Here is a 19,140-nt window from a genome sequence, read left to right on the forward strand (position 1 = left end):
AATAAATAAAAAACGTTAAAATAATTAAAAAAGAAAAAACCTAAACTGAATATTCCTTTCACATGGAGTTCGTATATTTTGTACTTGATCCTTGTCTTTTGCTAGAGGGAAACAAGAAACTTGGCAAAACCAAAGAAAGAAAAAAAGGTTTTTGATTGCTTTAGAAAAAAAAATTTGTTTCTCTTCTGGGAAAAAAGAAAACTTTTCTTCTTTTAAAAAAAAAATTTAAGTTAATTTATTGAGGGGGAGAGAGAGAGAGAGAGAGAGAGAAGAGAGAACAAGTGGTGGAGGGCCAGAGAAAAAGAGAGAGAGAGAAAACCCCAAAAGAATCATTTTCTTAAGGCTGGGGTGCTTGGGTTTCTCATTCGGTTGAGCGTCTGTCTCACTGTTGACTTTGACTCAGATCATGATCTAGTGGTGAGATTGAGCCCTGAGGAGCCACACGCTCAGCAGGGAGCCTGATCAAACTTCTCCCCCCTTCCCTTTGCCCCTTCCCCACATACTCATGCTCTCTCTCTCAAAATAAATAAAAAATAAATAACTAATTAAACTTAAAAAAACAAGAAAAATATCAAGGTATTTATAAACAAATGGAAGTGCTATGTCTGTTTATCATATAGCATAAACTTCTTACAAGTTTTGGTCAATTAAAGTGATTTTGGCAAGTTAAGTAAGTTCTTTTAATTAGATTCTTCTAATTAAGAGTCATTTATGATGGTTGAAAGTGACCTAAATTGGGGGGAAAGCGGCTGGATTTTAGGGAAATGATATGCATATAGACAGATCAAGTATAGTGTTAAAAGATAACTGATGCGAAAATGCCAAAATGGGTCACTTTGGATTTATTTAAAATAAATTAGATTTATGAAAATTAAAGGAACGAGAATAATAAATGTATAGAGCTAACGGGACATTGCACTGAACTTGGGGACCCTGACTTTGTTAATAAGGAAAAATCATACTGAACAGGAAAGAGGAAACTGAACCAAATTCCAACTGTAAGATTCACCTTCCCCTTCTTCTTTCTCCACTCTGATAATCCCTCAACAGAAGCAATGCAACAGTCTATTAGATCTCGACATCAAAAAATATTTCCGGATACTTCTCACATCTTTCAATGCCTCTCCAAGTGCCCCAAGTGAGTTCAGCTTTCCTTCCTTTGCCTCAGCCACAGACGAGCCACTATTTCCTTTTACACATCAAAACCACACTTTGGATCTTGAACCTGATGGTTACTCACTCACTAAACCTTGGTTTAACAGGGAAGTAGACGGGCTTAGACACGTAGAAGAACACAGCCAAGGCTGACATTCTGGGGAAAAGGCATACAGAACAGCAAAGTTGCATGGCTTTTCCATACTGAGATTGTGACCCAAAATTATTTCAGATTCTCCATGTGGTGATGAAGTATTTCTATTTGTTACCCCCCCGCCCCCGCCCACACACCCACAGATATAAGGCACTAGACTTTCAAGTTAACTATTCTATTTGGTATAGGATTATTCTTAAATATTTCTTTTTTAAAAGTAATTAGGTTCCTTTCTAGCCTGCATAAACTAATTCTGATACGTACAATCCTGGATTACGAAGCTATTTTTATCTACAAAATATAATGTCTTGTACCAGAAATTCCGAATTCAGCTGAGTAATACTTATACCCTCTTGAAAAAGAAAACTCAGCAGTTAAATTTTTTGAAGACATCACTTCTCTCTGTGTTTAAAAAGTGCTTTTAAATTACTCTGTATTCTATAGAAAACTGTTTCTCTGATGCTTGAAGTCTCCAGCTGCCACGCAATTTATATCTCTTTCTTCTGCTCTTTGTTTTTCAGCCATTTTCCCTGAATGTCAAAGTCAATTTAGTGCATTTCACTTTGCTGAATAAATCAGAGGCGAAATCCTTGCTAAAAGTGAAAATTTGATTTGCTAAAAGGAGCTTAGGGCAACTATTAATCAATATATCCAGAGTGTCAAAGCCAAGGCCAGGATAGACATGCATTCATTTGGAGATTGGCTGAGGCAGATAAAGGGGGGACACAGGGGAAAAAGTGCAACCAGCCCCAGAAGGGAGGCAGGGTTAGGGCGAGAGGGAGGGTCAAAAAGGAGCAGAGGGAAACAAAACATGCCAGCGTCGTGTTCTGCTCTCTCCCTCAAATTCTTCACTTAGAGATAAAAACAGATATTTTGATTAAGCATTTAAGCACATATGAATTATACTAATTATAGCTGCTTTCACGTAACAATCTCCTCAGAAGACACAAAAGTCCTTCTCTCTTTAACTCATCAGGTAGCCTTGAGAAGAGCCTAGAAGTCAAAAGTAACAGCTCCATTAACAAACAGAGTTCCAGAACAGAAAGAGTTGGGCCAGGTCTATAAGATGTCAATAGGTTGATAATCCTCAAATAGATTCCTAGCTATTTCAGGCTTCTGAAAGATCGTGATAGATAGTAATCCATACGACTGGACTCATCCTGTCACCTCATCATTCAAAGACTTTAACAATTACCAAGAACTTGCCTGAAAATGATATCATATTTTAGGACACAGTATATGTAGAAATCTTTAACATCCAGAAATTTAATACTGTCGTTTTCAAAAGTGTACCAAGTAGTCTTTCCCTATGTAAGTTGGCTCAATTGAAACTTTTAATTGCGTCTATTGTCTTAGTATAAAATGTTATTTCCTTGGCATGAAAGTCAAGATTCTTCATAATGGGGCCTTTGCTCAAGCCACCTGCTGCTCCTTCCATGCTTCCTTGTGACTCTGTGTGACAGCACCGTCACAGCCCACATCGCAGAGTTATAGTTGTCAGTTCACCTTTCTGAGTCACCCACCACCCTGGGAGGGTCGTAAAAGCAGCCCTTGTGCTGTATTCATACTCAGGTTGTATCCTCTGTGCACACTGACACAGAGCTCACTAAATACTTTACGGGAGGGAGGGAAGGGAAAGGAAAAGAAAGAAGGAAGGAGAGAAGGAATGATAGAAGGAAGAAAGGAGGGAGGGAGGAAGGAAGGAAGGAAAGGAAGGAAGGAAGGAAGGAAGGGAGGGAGGGAGGAAGGGAGGAAGGGAGGGAGGAAGGGAGGGAGGGAAGAAGGGAGGAAGGGAGGAAGAGAGGAAGGGAGGAAGGGAGGAAGGGAGGAAAGAAGGAAAGAAGGAAAGAGAAAGGAAAGGAAAAGAAAGAAAGAAGGAGAGAAGGAATGATAGAAGAAAGAAAGGAGGGAGGGAGGAAGGAAGAAATGGATTCAAGGTTAAGTGGTGGAGCTAACATTTTGATATTTGGCGTGGTTGAAAGTCACCTGACTCACTTATGCTCCAGTTTACCTACAACTCTCAATCAAATTCAATGGCCAGTGAATCCAAACAGGAGTAAGGGAGGGGAGGCATCCAAATTTAGCAACCGATCTTTTAAGAAATTCTTCAACTATTCAGGTAGAGTGAACAGTAGCTTCTCAGGTAGGCTTGAGAACAAACAGTGATTGCCATGTTTCATCAAAATTTGTGATCGGGCATATCTAGGGTACACTATTAGTCAAACGCCTGGATTTTCACTGATTGAAGATGCGTCACACATTTCCTTTTTTATTCATCCTCCTTTCCTTTAATCTTGTATTTTGTAAATGCACAGACAGAATTTAAAGATAGGGCAAATATGTTACGCCCACATAAATTTGTTATGACAGGTAGATAGGTAACCTGGCACAAATAACATAGTACACTGGTGTGTGGGGGTGGGGGGGTGTCGATAAGAATGGGGAAGAAAGACATAATGAAGCTACTGGTAAAAAGCCATGTATGTTGAATATTCTATGAGTCCAAGTACTATTAATAGTGTGAGTCAAACTCTGACTCTCAAGTTTGTTCATGTATAAAGTAGGGGTACTAAAAATAAAACCTACCCAGAGAATAACAACAGAATTGTTATGAGTAACAAATAAATGTTTATGAAAGTGCCTTGTAAACAATAAATCACTATATAGATGTCTTTTGTATTGAAAGCTTAATGTCAGTAAAAGGAGATCATCACATATATGTACACACACATGCATGTATATTCATGTAGACAGAGATACGTGATTCACGGTAGAGATCACATCATATCTATCTTTATTTCCCCTAGTACCTAGCATAGTGTTAGGTACATAGCAGCTACTCAAATACTTAAATTGTACTCAATGAGGGCTATGGGTACTATGAGTACTCAATGAGTACAATGAGTACTATGAAATTGTGATTCCTCTTTGATTAGAGGTATGCAACAGCATGGCTCTGTATGGACGGCAAATATAATTTAGGGACACCTAGTAATGGAGGGGAAGTAATGCTAGAATAGAGGTCACGTGAGCACAGGTCATTCAGCCTGGTTACAGAACAGGCATTAGGTCATAAGCAGTGGCACTGAGTGGTGACTGTAAGGCTCTAGGAGCAACAGTACAAAGTTTGGGTTGTCTAGGATCTTTCCATCTTGGTCTAGGAAAACTTGTGACTTCTCTATTGGTTTCTCTCTCTATAGATATAGATAGATTTTTTTTTTTTTTTACTTCTAGCAAGGGTAGCTGCAGAAAATGAAAGATCTTAGGTGACCTTTCAGATTATTCTTTTCATAACATAGTTTTCAACTTACCGGTTCCTATTTCCATATCACAGTTGTGATCTCAGAAACTGATAAACATTCAGTTATTTTAGGTTTGGCCAAGAAGGATGAACTAGATTATTTAGATGCTAATGTTCTTTCCACCTAAGATAGAATGATGACAGTATCCTTACAAAGATCCTCTGGTTAGACAGCTTCCATCCTCCCTTTCCATTACAACTGAGGTTTACTGTGAATATTTTTTGAAATGGATTTTATTAAACTGACTTTTTAGATCACTTGGTTTTAACTGCAATAAAATGACAATCTATGTGCAGTATCTTAGAAACTCAAATGAACACTGAATATTTTACATTTAGATCATGCTTTATAATTTGCAAATTAATTATACATATGTGTTTAATTTGCATGTATATTCTTTCCCTCATTTGATTTTCACAATATAACTAATGGCTAGAGCAATTAAATAACTTACAAAAAATTATTCAACTACAGCTTGGGCTGTCTGCTTTTACTTTCAGGTTCTTTGTGCCCTGATAGATACACAGGTACACAGCTACCAGGTGCATGAAATAGAACTTCCAAATGTCTGGCAATACTTAATAGTATTATTAAGCCAAGACGTTGGGTCTTAAATTTACATTTTCTCCACTTAAAAGCTCAGTTACTTCATAGTTCTGAAATCACCAAGTTACATACACAAAAGAAAAATGTTTCCCGAGGAAAGAGGCTGTAATCACTTCAATTCATTCACAGCAAAGTAGAAATTACAACTACATGTCAATTTGGTTATGGAATGGGGTCATGAATGGAGCCTCAGAGCCAATGAACAGTTTTGGGCTATGCGTCTTTTAAATCAACTAATCAATAAAATATTTATCTATCAAATGCCAGTGATATAGATACAGAATGGAGTATTAAGTGCTACTTCTATATGATATAAGTCTCTCTTACTCAACCATGCCCTTGACCTGCACATCAAACCATAATCAAACACACACACACACACACACACACACACACACACACATATACACACACACACACACACACACACACACACACACACGGAAACATACTTCGTGTTACAAATGGAAACATAATCTTATGGTAATTATTTCCACCACATTTATTTTTTGGTTCCTTTTGCCCATATCATCATCACTCAATGGTGCTACCAGTTTTAGGTCAGTAATGGGCATTTTAAAAACCTCCACAACTTTGGGGGTGCCTGGGTAGCTCAGTCAGATGAGCATCTGGCTCTTGATTTCAGTTTAGGTCATGAAGTCAGGGGTCCTGGGATCAAGCCAAGCCCTGTATTGGGCTCTGTGCTGACAGCGTGGAGCCTGCATGGGATTCTCTTTCTCCTGCTCTCTTTGCTTCTCCCTCCCTTACTCCCTCCCTCTGTCTCTCTCTCTCTGTGTCTCTCTCCCTCTCTCTCAAAATAAATGAATACACTTTAAAAATATTTTCAAAAATTAAAAAAAATAAATACCTCCACAATTTTGGTTGGCAGATAATATAATCTTAAAAATTGGTCTCTATATAAAATGCATTAGAACACCAGATCTTTAAACAGTATCATTAGCAATAAATGTTCAAAATATTCTTGGGTATTTGCCCACAAAATTTACATCCTAATATAGAAATAACTATATATCTTCTTTAGAGATCTGTCATTTCTAGAAAAGTCTCAATATTTCTGTTGAGAAAAATATAAAAATCCCAACTCAATGAGCAATTTTGATACATTCTTCTAATGGATTGTTTCTATAAGAAATGTGTCGGTATAAATGAAAAAAACTGGTTTCTAATATTTAGATTTCTATTTCTTACATGAATAAACTACACATAAAGACTGTTTTATCACAGTGTCTTCCTAGTGTGGTTTTCCTTCAGAGTTTAATATTTCCTGCCTTCACTGAATATGAGTAAAAATTGTAGAGTTTTTGTTTGTTTGTTTGTTTGATGTCATTACAACGGATACCATGTTATAAATGTGACTAAGAGGCCCTGAACTTACACAGGGCCTCTTCTTTAGTAGGACAACTGTTTAATTTGTCATGTTAAAGATAGACAAGCCTGAAAACTTGCCATATATGATAGAAGAAAACATGTTGTAAAATACATGCATTCCCTTAATTGTTCAAACACCCTTCCGTTCTTTTAAAGTGAACTGTCGGGTGAGATCCATAATATATTTAAGCCACTTATATAGGTCAGCTAATATGGGTTATGCTTTTTTAAGCACCACCTGACTAAGCACATTCTGCATTTTGCTAACAAAGTAACGGTACATAAGAATATTTTAATCAACCACAAAGAACAATACTAGATCTGACTGCCGGGCTGATAATCGTCTTATCCCACCCTGTGAAACCTAGCTCTAATATTTGACGGAGCCTCCATTACTTGGCAGCCCCTTCTAAAAAAGGCCAACAATGGGGAGAGAATGAAGTGGAGTGTGCAGTAAGTCCGTATCTACATAAAAGAGATTAGAGGCGACAGCGTTCCATTTTACAGCTCAATCATATTGTGTTAGCATGCGCTTATCCGAGCGCGGACGAAATTGAAAGAGAAATAAAAAAGAGTCAGGCAGATAGGAACCAGAAAAGCGAGGCATGAGCAATTTCCAAGGATATAAAAGGATACTAATGGTGGGGCCCTGTCATTCTTAAAAAGGGCTATTAGGGCACCATCATCTGTTCTGGTGCCCTTACGCTCCTCCAAGTAAAGTCAAGCATTTTCTAAAGCCCTTGTGATCTTTTTTCTTCCACAGATAAAGTAGGGTCATGTTTCCTAAGAACACACTTTTCCATTTATATGATTTATTAAAGTAAATCAACTAATTCGATTTGCTGATAAAAAATACTCCATATGTATTTTTCTTCAATATTTTCTTTTGTTGAAATCTTTGCAAATCTTTGTTATATCTTTGCAAAAGCAAGGATACAAGAGTACATTCCCAGCAGTGTAGAAAGACTACTGATCTGATCTTAGATGCAAAACTTAATTTTTGAACACTGTGTATGTGTGTGTGTGTGTGTGCGCGTGTGTGTACGTGCGCGTGTGCGTGTGTGATTACACAAACTGAGAGTAGCATAAAGAGAGCAGAGGCTGAAATTTTAGTATTAAAAGTATTTCATTTTAATTTTAACATCACTTTAAAATGCTTAAGACAAAGACAGGTGGAATTTCTGTTCTGATTTGGTTTTAATTCAGGCTCTGACCCCAGTTATGAGGACTGGGTCATGTTATCAAGAGCACGATTTTACTTCTATCAAGGCAGAAATGTGACCTTAATCTTTATATTCTCTTTGTCTCCCTCCCCGCCTTCCCAGTCCCCCATCCCAGACCCCACACTGGTGCTGTGTCCCAGCTCCCAGCCTCAAAGATCAGAGCCTTCTCTTCCTCTACCTCAAAGCACGGGATGGCATACTCATTATTTAACAATTTAAAAGAATTTCAGTTAATTCTTGTTTGGCTAATCCTTTTCTGAAAAGCCAAGCCACTCCTTGCAATCATTTAAAACACCCTGAGGGTATCAGGAACACCAGAGCTGTGAATCATCACTCCACAGTGACCTCCTCTGGCATTTGCTATGGAGAGAGAATCACGTCAGTCCCCACCAATTCTAAGCCTCAGCTTAAGACTGAACACATAATCGTATAGTAATTGTTTCCACCACTGGAAATGCTGTTACTCATAGTTATTTAAAGTTACTGTCTTCACAAAAGTCACTAGAGCCCCTTTACTGTGACAAGTTCCTTTGTAAGCTGACATTCTACTTAGAGGCACCACTGGACCCACACATTTATCACTGACTTTCCTGTACCAGAGAGCACTGTAAGGAGTCGTTGACTTTCATTGGTCTTTATTACGGGACATCCAAACAATATTAAAGTATTGGTTTCATATGTCTCTTACTTCAGGGAGAACTTGGGCAGAGTTCTCTGAAACAATGGGTGGTCTGGAGCCCCAGTTACATGGTCTTTCATGCTGTTGGCATCAATAACATTAACACTATTATCATTATTATCCTGAAATGGGTCTGTCCAATGCAGTCAACCAGGTCTCCTGATTCTACTCTAGGAAACAATGCTGAATATACGCTTTCACGGCACCAGACACGTTTGTGAATTTGTGTTACTGTTTTTACCTCGTTAGACCTCCGTGTCCCTATCTATGAATCCCAGATAATAATACTTGATTCCCAGGTGAGAATAAGGATTCTCAGTTGGGAAACAGGAGCACAGTTTGCCTGCCAGAGAACGTATGTCCGTGCCTGAGGACAATTTTGTTTGTCACACTCAAGGGTGCTAGCGGTAGAAACCAACGAAGCTGCTAGCCATCCTCCCATGAGCTGGACAGTCCCCACAACAAAGGAAAATTGGTTCCAAATGTCAATAGTGTCAAGGCTGAGAAGCCTTGGGATAGAATAATATTTTAAGTACGTGAGTTTAGGGGTGCCTAGCTGGCTCAGTTGGTGGCAGGTGTGACTCTTGATCTCAGGAGTCAAAGCCCCACATTGGGTGTATTTTTTAAAAAATTAAAAAATAATGGGGCACATGGGTGGCTCAGTCAGTTGAGCATCCGACTTCGGCTCAGGTCATGATCTCACGGTTTGTGGGTTTAAGCCCCACATCGGGCTCTGTGCTGACAGCTTGGAGCCTGGAGCCTGCCTCATATTCTGTGTCTCCCTCTCCTTCTGCCCCTTCCTTGTTCATTTCTCTCTCAAAAAATAAACATTAAAAATATTTTAAATTTAAAAATAAAATAAATATGTGAGTATATATGGATGTGTATGGGTCTATATTTATATAAAATAATAAAATATATAAAAACAAATGATATATATTATCTTAAAAAGTGTCTGTGGATACTTCAACAAATGTTAGTTTTGTTTCTTTTTGCTCTCCAACCCTTCAAAACACTATTCATCCAGATAAGTCTTCACACATTGTTTAAGTGAATTCTGACATTTCCTAACCCTGCAATTCCCAAATGTCTCAACATCTTTCGGCATATCCTTGACTCCTTTTTCTAGAAGCCACATGAGCGTGATTACAATCTAAGAACAATATCAGCTATCCATGTGACCAAATGCTCCTCCTTTTACAGGCAGTAACTCTTGTATAGGTATCTTCTAAAGAACAGACTCAAGCTCACCTATTTAACTAGTTTTGACTTAATTTGGGGTGCTTTATTAACAAACAGTGTAAGACAAAGTAGCTAGTATAATACAGAGTGATGTTTAAATTAGTTTACAATTTGCTTGGCCTCATCTAGAACTGCACCGAACAAAGCCATTCAGAAATGTCAGCTGCGTTCCTAACCACTGTAACAAATTGTCGCCTGAACGCTGCACACCTAATGACTTCAAATTAGCTTCACCGCGGTATCGCTTGACAGTTCGTTACGACTGTTAGCAACATAGCTGGCGTATCATGACCAAGAAATTGGTTTCAGTGTGGGCTGGGAAAGGGACTTCCATCAATTTGATTAAAGAAATTACTGTAGCATTCAACGCATAAAGACAAACTAGTTTAAGGAGATAGAAAGAAGTTAACTGTGCCAGAAAACCAGTGCTCATCATTTAAAAACTTGTTTCTCAACTACTCAAAGCTCAAACAAATAAGAAACAATTCAAGTAGACTACTGAAATTCTCAAAACTTGCGACCAGCTCTATGTTTATAGATAGTATGGGATGGGCCAAGAAAGAAAAGGAATAGGATCTTTAAAATACTGCTTTTAAGTTACCATGTGACAAACTGTGTGATGCCAATTTAATATATTATTTTTATAATTTGTGTACAAACCCATGGGAAATAGTAATTGTCAACCAAAGCAAAGCTTATAAATACAAGTAGCAATTCAGGGTAAATACCCACCATGAACAATGAGTTATTCTTAAAAGAAAAAGGGTATATTAGGTCACTGCTGACAAAGACACTTTCATATTTTAAGTGAAAAGAAAATGTAGAAGTATTTCCTGAGGAGAAAGCTCAGAACTTTAAGAGGAATAAAGACATATTTTTTAAAAGGTATATTCTCTTTATCTTAGATTGGCAATAGTGCCATGAAGAAAATAACAAGTGTTCAAGGTGCCACAGACATAGAAAGGTTGACGATTTGCTTGAGATCAGCAGAGCCCTAAATTAAGCATGATAAAAACAAACGCAGAAGTTAAAAAACATACTAATGAGAAAACGTTGAATGTGTCTAAATCTACATATGCAAGCTAGGGAATTTTTGAAACTTTTCTATTTCATTTTGTCTTTCTCTTTAGAAAATGTACCTGGAATATGCTTCGCCCATCCAATGATGACCACCAGCTCTCGGTCCGCCAAGTCACACAGTGTGGTGAGGGCTTTGATGTCACTGTCGGGGACAGTAGGGTCAGGCATGGCATAGATCTTCTCCGGCTCGGCCACCAACAAATGTGAGACAATCTTGTTATCTGCAGGATCAGACCAGAGCACCACAAGATCACTGGCAGCACCACCCCTGTTTCACAAACCCCAAAGCATGCTGTGGTTTGAAAAAGAAGTCAGATTGCCTACAAGAAACCCCAAATATTCTGTTCATGGTTCAGTATAGGTACAGCGAACAGTATTCGGGAAAACTCATAGCGAGAAGTAAGCCCCTGCCGTTGTGACAGAATGCATTCCTTTCTTCGCTCTACCTGCCTTTGCTGGAATGGAGCATCTGTCCTGTAATGAAATTTTTTATAGCAAACAGATAAGAGAAGTCAGATGCTTTCGAGGTTTGCTCTTTGGTTCTCAAGTGGGATTTGGGGAAGCAGATTAAATAGTATACAACATCTTTAAAATAAAAATCCACAGTAAACCACTGAACTGTAGAATATAATGTGGAAGGCAAAGAACTACCCATGCCCATAGTCGTAGTAATGGGCACGAAAGTCATTAATTGTCTTAATTCCTTTAGAGAAGAGCAAAGGTCAGAGCCCTTCTGCCTGGGTGAATTACTGACTATATAACTCTATCTCTGTGGGATGCATTAAGTAGGAATTTCTCTCCTCTCTCTCCCTCCCCACACAGCCAGCCAATCTTTCAAATATAGCCAATATCAGTTTCCAGAAAAATACTCCTACTTAAAGGTGACAATATTTTCTCTTTGGAGCGTCTAATTCTTTAATCCTCTATTTTTATCTGTTGTCTTTAGCTCATTCTCCGGTTCAGATTTATCTGTCTGAAATTTGTGATATATGTTTTTAAAATCCTTCATAAAATAAACACTAGAGACAAATGGAAAGCATCACATCAAATGTGTTTTACTGCTTAGGGGCATGTGAGTTTATGGAAGGGCTGTAAAGCCTTGCTAACGGAATGATTTTTCTTGTTGGCCATAGTTTCAATTTCCATGTGCAGCTTTAGATTTTATACTTTCTTCTAAATGAAGAGATACAAATGGGTAAGAATAAACCCAAATATTTCTATGTTCTATGTACTATTACTCTAGAAAACCAGGACATTAAATGGGACTTTTGTGAGCAAAGCCAAAGTTTCCTCTGTGTTTACTAGATAATTTTCCTTTCATTATTAATTTAACCCATCATTAACTTTTTAACCCTAAATGAAAAGACTGCATATTCCTTAGAATTGAAAATGTAGCATGCCTTTTGGTCTTCTTTAATGAAATGACAAGGAAATTATCCAAGCTATAATTAGCAATTTTTCTACCATTAAAAAATTTTATTATTATGGCTGCTATATGAATTACATTTATTGCAAATAATCAACAGATAACCATTCACTGGCAGGAATTTTCAGTTATGACCAAACTGAAAATGCAGATTTGGGAGGAAATAGTCCCAAATACCATATTTTATAGGGGAAAAAAATAAAATTAACTGCAGGTTCTTTTTTTTTTTTTTTAATTTGTAGGATCTGTGAAGAATGGCATTTGTTTCTTGTATACGCTGTGAAACAACACCCTGTATTTTTAGTTACGCTTGGAAAACTTTCAACTTTCACTGCTCTGACAATGCAACAAAACCTGTCAGCACCACTGGTTTCTCAGGATTAGAAGGAAATGCAATATTTAACAAAGGGCACGGAAATGTACCCGGGAAAATCCTGATTCTAGTTCTTTCAGTACTGGGAAGATGCTACCTATTTTACCCAAGTCAATGGAGTGGACTGGAAGGGTTAGAGAAATTTGGCTGAAGCTAAGAAATTCCCATTATTCAGAAAGTGGAATAGCCAACAGCATGGTTTCTAGGTAAATCTTATTTAATGTTTCCCTAATTAGAATCAATAGAACCCAATTTTCATTCTTGGGCTTTTGTAGTAACAAACAATCAGGCAGGGTCCAGAAATCTCCCCGAGCCACTTTCTCAGCAAAGCTCAGGCACAGCCTCTTGACTTATCTGACAGGATCTGAAAATTAAGTTTTATAAATGTTTGTTACAAAAACACCCTAATTGGATGGACTAAGGAAAATTAACACAGAGGCCTTGAGATAATGAGTAATGATTTATTAGGAGTCCTCTTTATCTCAGACAAATGGAGCTCACTGAAATTGCTATAATCTTCTTAAAGGTACTTGACAAGCCACTTCCCGATTTCTCAGGTTTACGCCTTAAACCGTAGACGTTCCTCTATCAGGTGGACTTACAAATGGGCTGGTGCCCGTTTTTCTCTCAGCAGAGGAAATTATCAATGGTTTCAGACAACGTTCGTGCAAAATGAATGAGAAACGGGCGGGCTGTGTAGTATTGGGTCTAGGAAACTAACCCCTAATGAAATTAAGCATTAGTGTTTATTGCATTTTATTGTATTATCAGAAAGTTTTTTATTATAATGTGCAAAATCTGCTTAATGCAGGCCTAGATTGTATTTGCACAATGCCAAACAGCTTATGCAGGCTGAGGAGAAGATGCCAGATTGGACAATTGAAGGTATAATCAACATAATGTTTTTTGGAAAGGCAAAAGGAAACCATGCCATATGTTCACTTAAGCTTTAATTTTATGTAAAACTGGTTGTTTTTCCTTTGACATAGCTAAAATGTCCTTTCATTTACAGTTCAGGGTCTGTTTTATTTATTTAACAGATCCCCATATGCTCACATGTATGATGCACAGCAGCGACCCCTCCTGGAGGATCTGAATTAGAAGCGGATACTTTGCCTTCTCTTAAAGCACATCAAAAATCACCCGTGTGTCTTCCCACGGCTGCTCTGGGGGCTGCTTCCTCTGGTTAAGTGCTGCTCGCGTCTTCTGAGACAAAGACCGCTAAATGTGAGAACCGTTTCCATCAAAGCACTTCTCGGGGCCTCAAACGAACTCTTCGCGTACACATCCTAGGAGGCTGGTTCTGGTGCGCTAGAACCATGAACTGATTTTTCCGAAACCGGGATGCAGTGATTGCCTCAATCTCCATGCCAGCTCTTTTTAGTTAATGACAAAGAGAATGGGGCTTGCATTTTAGCAATGCACCCGTCATCCTTTCAAAGGGCAATCTGGCATCATAAAACCATGGAGTCTTTAAAAACAATTCATGAGGCCCATCAGGGCATCTGAGAGGGAACCCCAACCTGGGCTTGTTATTAGTGGGGCCTATTCTTGTTTTAATCTATCGCTAGCTAGTGTGTTAACCTTCCAGAGCTCCAAATTAATGAGGCTCCTAATGTATTTTCATTGGGAGGTTGAGCAGTCAAACTCATTTAGTTAGTGAAAACTACAAAAATCACTTTCTTGTGAAATCTGAAACTAACGGCTCCAATGAACTAATGATTACAGTATGATCCATTTTATGTACCTCTGAAAATAACGATAACCAGGAAATGTAAAATTCTCACTGTATAAGCTACGCTTTAATATGCCTATGCTTCTACAAAATGACTACGTAAAAAAAAAAAAAAAAAGGTAGGGGAGAGAAAACCATAGGGGAAAAAAAGATAATTAGCTGAGTTACTGTTGCTGCTAAAAGGCAATTCTTGGGAACAGAGCCATGGCCCCCCAACAAAGACAAGTGTCCTTGGAGTCGGTAGGGATGGGCATGCCAAAGCTGATATACATAGAGTCAACTGGGAGATTTCCGTGTGCTGGGAAGCCAGACGTGTCTGCTGTACTTACATGGCTTTTTGGCTGGCTGGACCAGCTGGGGGTTCAGGTAGGGGCTGTTTTCCGCATCTATTCTGCGCTTGTACTTCTGCCGACCTCCACGTACTCTGTCAAGACGCACCCCTGTGGGCAAAGACAGGCACCGGCTTACTGCTGAGGTATCCGTCATTGAGACCAATCAAATACATAGAGTATCATCGATGGGTGCTACAGAGACAGACAGTAGAACCCAGGATAGTCCAGAGGAACTAGAGGAACCTAAAGAAGGGGTGGCCAACCCCAAATTCCCAGTAATTGGACACCAAACCTGGCAGAGAGTAAAGGACTTGAAAACCATGTGACGCAAGGCTATCAGAATCCCATTTACACACCAATGCAAAGGCACATTTCCATGGGAATTAGTACAAAGAAACTAACTTGGTGCTAACCTAGTTTCTCATATCAGAGACAGTGGCAAGCTGATCCTCTTTATCAGTCGCTAGTGAATGCTCAATCTGTAAGAGCCATCCTACCGCCCCTGGTCTACGGGAGGGCTCAAAATGGCCCCGTGGAATCGAACTGAACTGAAAGCACCTGCATGCTGTGGGAAACCGAATGACACTCTGCCAGAGGAGATGCAAGACTGTTCCATACTACAATGTCCACGTGTCTCAGAGGAGAACGCCGTTTATGCTTTGGCACACGTTTGTGTTTTCTTCCAGATGAGAGAAAACCAGGAGCAACTTTGGACCACACACAGGTCAGAGAAAGGAGCTTCCTGAAAGAACTCAGAAGGCTTGGATGGTGCAGGACGCTATGTTGGTGAGGCAGAGCTGAAGGGTGAAACTAGAAAAGCAGGTAAAGTAGACCGGCGTGTAGTAAAACATTTTTTCCCAGAGTGATGATCTGGGTCAAGATTCAGAGAGTTTTTGCTGGTACCGGATTTAAAAGATTGAGGAAAGAGGGAAAAGGTTAAGAAAGGATTTAAAAATAAAAGTTTCGTTTGTATGGGGGCGTGGTGAGCTGAGCTTATTAATAATTTGGTTTCCAATCTCGAATTAGGAAATTTAGGACCAGACCACATAAATCTTTATCAAATGAAGAGGTTTCTTGGGAGTAAGCGCAAGGCAGAGACACTCACTCTGATAATAGGCTGTAATTTAATTGATAAAATGGTATAACATGATCCATTGATAAATTTGAGCAAGTAATTCACTGTACATGTTTTGGCATTTCTCAAAATGTTTAGAAAAACATATTTTGTTTAACAGCATCATCAGTATTATTATTTTACTGAAAGGCCTCTCAGAGCCTTTAATCTGCAAATGACCTCTGTAAAACTCTCACAAGGAGATAAAGCCTATGCGATGTTCTGCAAATCAATTTAACCCAAGATCCTGTTTTTGGAATATTTATTAACATCATGTGTAACATGTGAATGGTGGGTTCTCTGAGTTATATGAAACCGTTTGGAAAAGGCTGATGCACCTTTACGTGAATCTGAAGTGAACACATATACGTACTCTAACGTTCAGGATTACTTAATTCAACCATGAGATACAGTAAAACACAATTTTTCATATTAACTTAGTAATACTACTTTATGAGTTATCTTTTCGTGAAACACAGAAACATATGCTTGGTTCTAGATAAAGCCTGAAATGTCATACTGAAATACCAGAGCAGAGTTTAAAGGAAATCCGAAGACAACTTCAAGAGCAATTAAGTAGGTTTCCACAGCAAATTTCATGAAACAAAGAAATTAGTACAGTGCCTAAGCAGTTACTGAAAATAATAGTGCATGTGAGTTACAAAGAAGCTGTATTTCCTTATTGCTGCTTTTTATTTCTTTTTTTTATTTTTTAATGTTTATTTATTTTTGAGACATAGAGAGATAGAGCTTGAGGCAGGGAGGGGCAGAGAGAGAGGGAGACAGAATCCAAAGCAGGCTCCAGGCTCCGAGCTGTCAGCACAGAAACCAACATGGGGCTCAAACCCATGAACCGTGAGATCATGACCTATGCCAAAGTCAGATGCTTAACCAACTGAGCCACACAGGAGCTCCTACTGCTGTTTTTAAAAAAATGTTTATTTATTTACTTAGAGAGAGAGAGCGCGCACAAGTGGGCAGGAGAGGGGCAAAGAGAGACAGAAAATCCTGAACAGTCTCCACCATTGTCAACACAGTGCCTGATGCAGGGCTTGAACCCAGAAGCTGTGAGATCCTAACCTGAGCCAAAGCCAAGAGTTGGAGGCTTAACCGACTGAGCAGCCCGGGTGCACCATCCTACTCCTGCGTTTAAAGTATTTCTGCCTATAGTAGAGTTGTGTTCCCTTGTTCATCTAATTTCAAGTGGAGAAGGGCAGATGAAAAATACAGTGCAGAACGAGGATACTACACTTCTTCCCATTAGGATGCCAATTTTGTAGAGATATTCAGTAGAGTACAAAGAACAGAAATACTTCGGGGGGCCTGGGTGGTTCAGTCGGTTAAGCGTCCAGCTTCGGCTCAGGTCATGATCTCACGGTTCGTGGGTTTGAGCCCCGCATTGGGCTCTGTGCTGGTAGCTCAGAGCCTGGAGCCTGCTTCAGAGTCTGTGTCTCCCTGTCTCTCTGTCCCTCCCCACTTGCACTCTGTCTCTCTTCCAAAAATAAATAAAAGACTAAAAAATTCTAAAAAGGAACAGAAATACTTAATCAAAATGTACAGGTACTAAATTTTAAATAAATAGTGAAGTTAAAATAAATCAAACACTATAAAGATTCTACCTCTATTGCACTTGAAAGCACAAAGGTTCAAACCACAATTTCTCATTAGTAGGAAAGCATAAAAATGATATGTTGTGTTAAGAAAGAAATAGATATCTATTAAAATAAAATGAAGACAGTTCAGAGAAAAAAATAAAGATATCAAAAATCACCAAAGAAGAATAATTTAATGTGATTGTTGTAACTACTATTTTATAGGAAATTTCTTGGATCATATAGTCTAAAATTTTTTGCCTTGCATCTATCAAAAATCAGTGTGTATCATCAATTTCTATATTCCTATTGGCTAGTCCATTGTCTACAATAATGATATTGTGAAAAGATTAAATATCCCCTCCCTTTTTAATATTTCCAATGATAACATAGTAATTTATTCCTAAATATTATAAGAAAAATAATATATTTTAAAAACCAAAGCAGGGGTGCCTGGGTGACTCAGTCAGTTGTGTCTGACTCTTGATTGTGGCTCAGATCATGATCTCACGGTTAGTGAGTTTGAGCCCCATGGGGTGCCAGAGTGTAGCCTGTTTGGGATTCTTTCTCTCTGCCCCTTCCCCAGGCACACATGCTCTCTCTCTCTCTCTCTCAAAATAAATAAATACATGTAAAAAAATAAGATAAAGCACAGTTTTCAAGTAAGAATAGTTGAGTTTATCTTGCTCTTTCATTAATTAGCTCTCTAAACTTTGGTGACTTCCTTAACCTGTTTTTCCAAAGATAAGATAGATATAAAGACAATATCCTTCCTACTGTATTTCTGTAATGATCCAATATTATATCTATAAAGTGTATTCATATGTTTGTATATGATACATATGCATTACTAAAATATTTTATAAACCTTAAAATGACAGGGAAAATAAGGAAGTTGTCAATGTATCATTGTCTCGTTGTTGAAATATTGCTATCTTACATGATTGAAATATATTTTGCATCATGATCATTTATTAAAAGACTATTCCAATGGAGTTTGACAGTCTCCCTTGACTCAATTCTGAGGGACACAGATTGAGGGATGATGGAGGGGTAAGATAATTCAAAGGATACAAGCCAAATAATGATACTCCTTTGATGTCGAAGAGATTTATAGAAATATTTGGTATCCCATTCTGTTTACTGTTCATCCTTGTCATTAATAATATCACTTAGGTATGTAATTATTTTAGACTAGATACAGAAGCTAATCCAAATTCTATAAAAAATAAGGATGTTATCCCTGAGTTCAGCTATAAGCATGCAAGGTAGACAATTGATAATTATCCAATTAACAATGCAGTTAAAAGTCTCCAAATAGTTTATTTTTAATGTTTATTTATTTTTGAGAGACAGACAGAGGGGGAGGGGCACAGAGAGAGGGAGACACAGAATCCGAAGCAGGCTTCAGGTTCTGAGCTGTCAGCACAGAGCCTGACGCGGGGCTAGAACCCAGGCACTGTGAGATCATGACCTGAGCCAAAGTCGGACACTTAACTGGCTGAGCCAGCCACCCAGGTACCCTCCAAATCATTTAGCAGAAACAAAGAAAAACAAACACTATGCATGACCAGGAGCTGGGAAATCCAGACTTGCCATAACCAAACATCAATCTAATCGAAATATTCCCACTGAAGGTGACAAAGCCTGTCTATTTCCTTCTTCAATACCTTGAACACAAAAAGAAAAAAAATCTGTCTAGACTTCACTTGTAACCAGTTTGGAAAAAGTTGAGAAC

The 19,140-nt window shown here is 38.4% G+C and overlaps 1 protein-coding gene across 2 annotated transcripts in view; it reads right to left on the reverse strand.

Moving 5' to 3' along the window:
• ESRRG (estrogen related receptor gamma) overlaps positions 1–19,140 on the reverse strand; it is a 577,991-nt gene that overhangs the window by 47,444 nt on the left and 511,407 nt on the right. For both annotated transcript variants that reach the window (XM_029935647.1, XM_029935646.1), the window contains exons 4-5: positions 14,694–14,804; positions 10,890–11,051 (exon numbers count right to left, since the gene is read on the reverse strand). In XM_029935647.1, the coding sequence (XP_029791507.1) occupies positions 10,890–11,051; positions 14,694–14,804 (273 nt within the window). The remainder of the gene's footprint in view (positions 1–10,889; positions 11,052–14,693; positions 14,805–19,140) is intronic.

Source organism: Suricata suricatta, chromosome 3 (genome assembly GCF_006229205.1).
Source record: "Suricata suricatta isolate VVHF042 chromosome 3, meerkat_22Aug2017_6uvM2_HiC, whole genome shotgun sequence".
Classification (NCBI taxonomy): Eukaryota; Metazoa; Chordata; class Mammalia; order Carnivora; family Herpestidae; genus Suricata; species Suricata suricatta.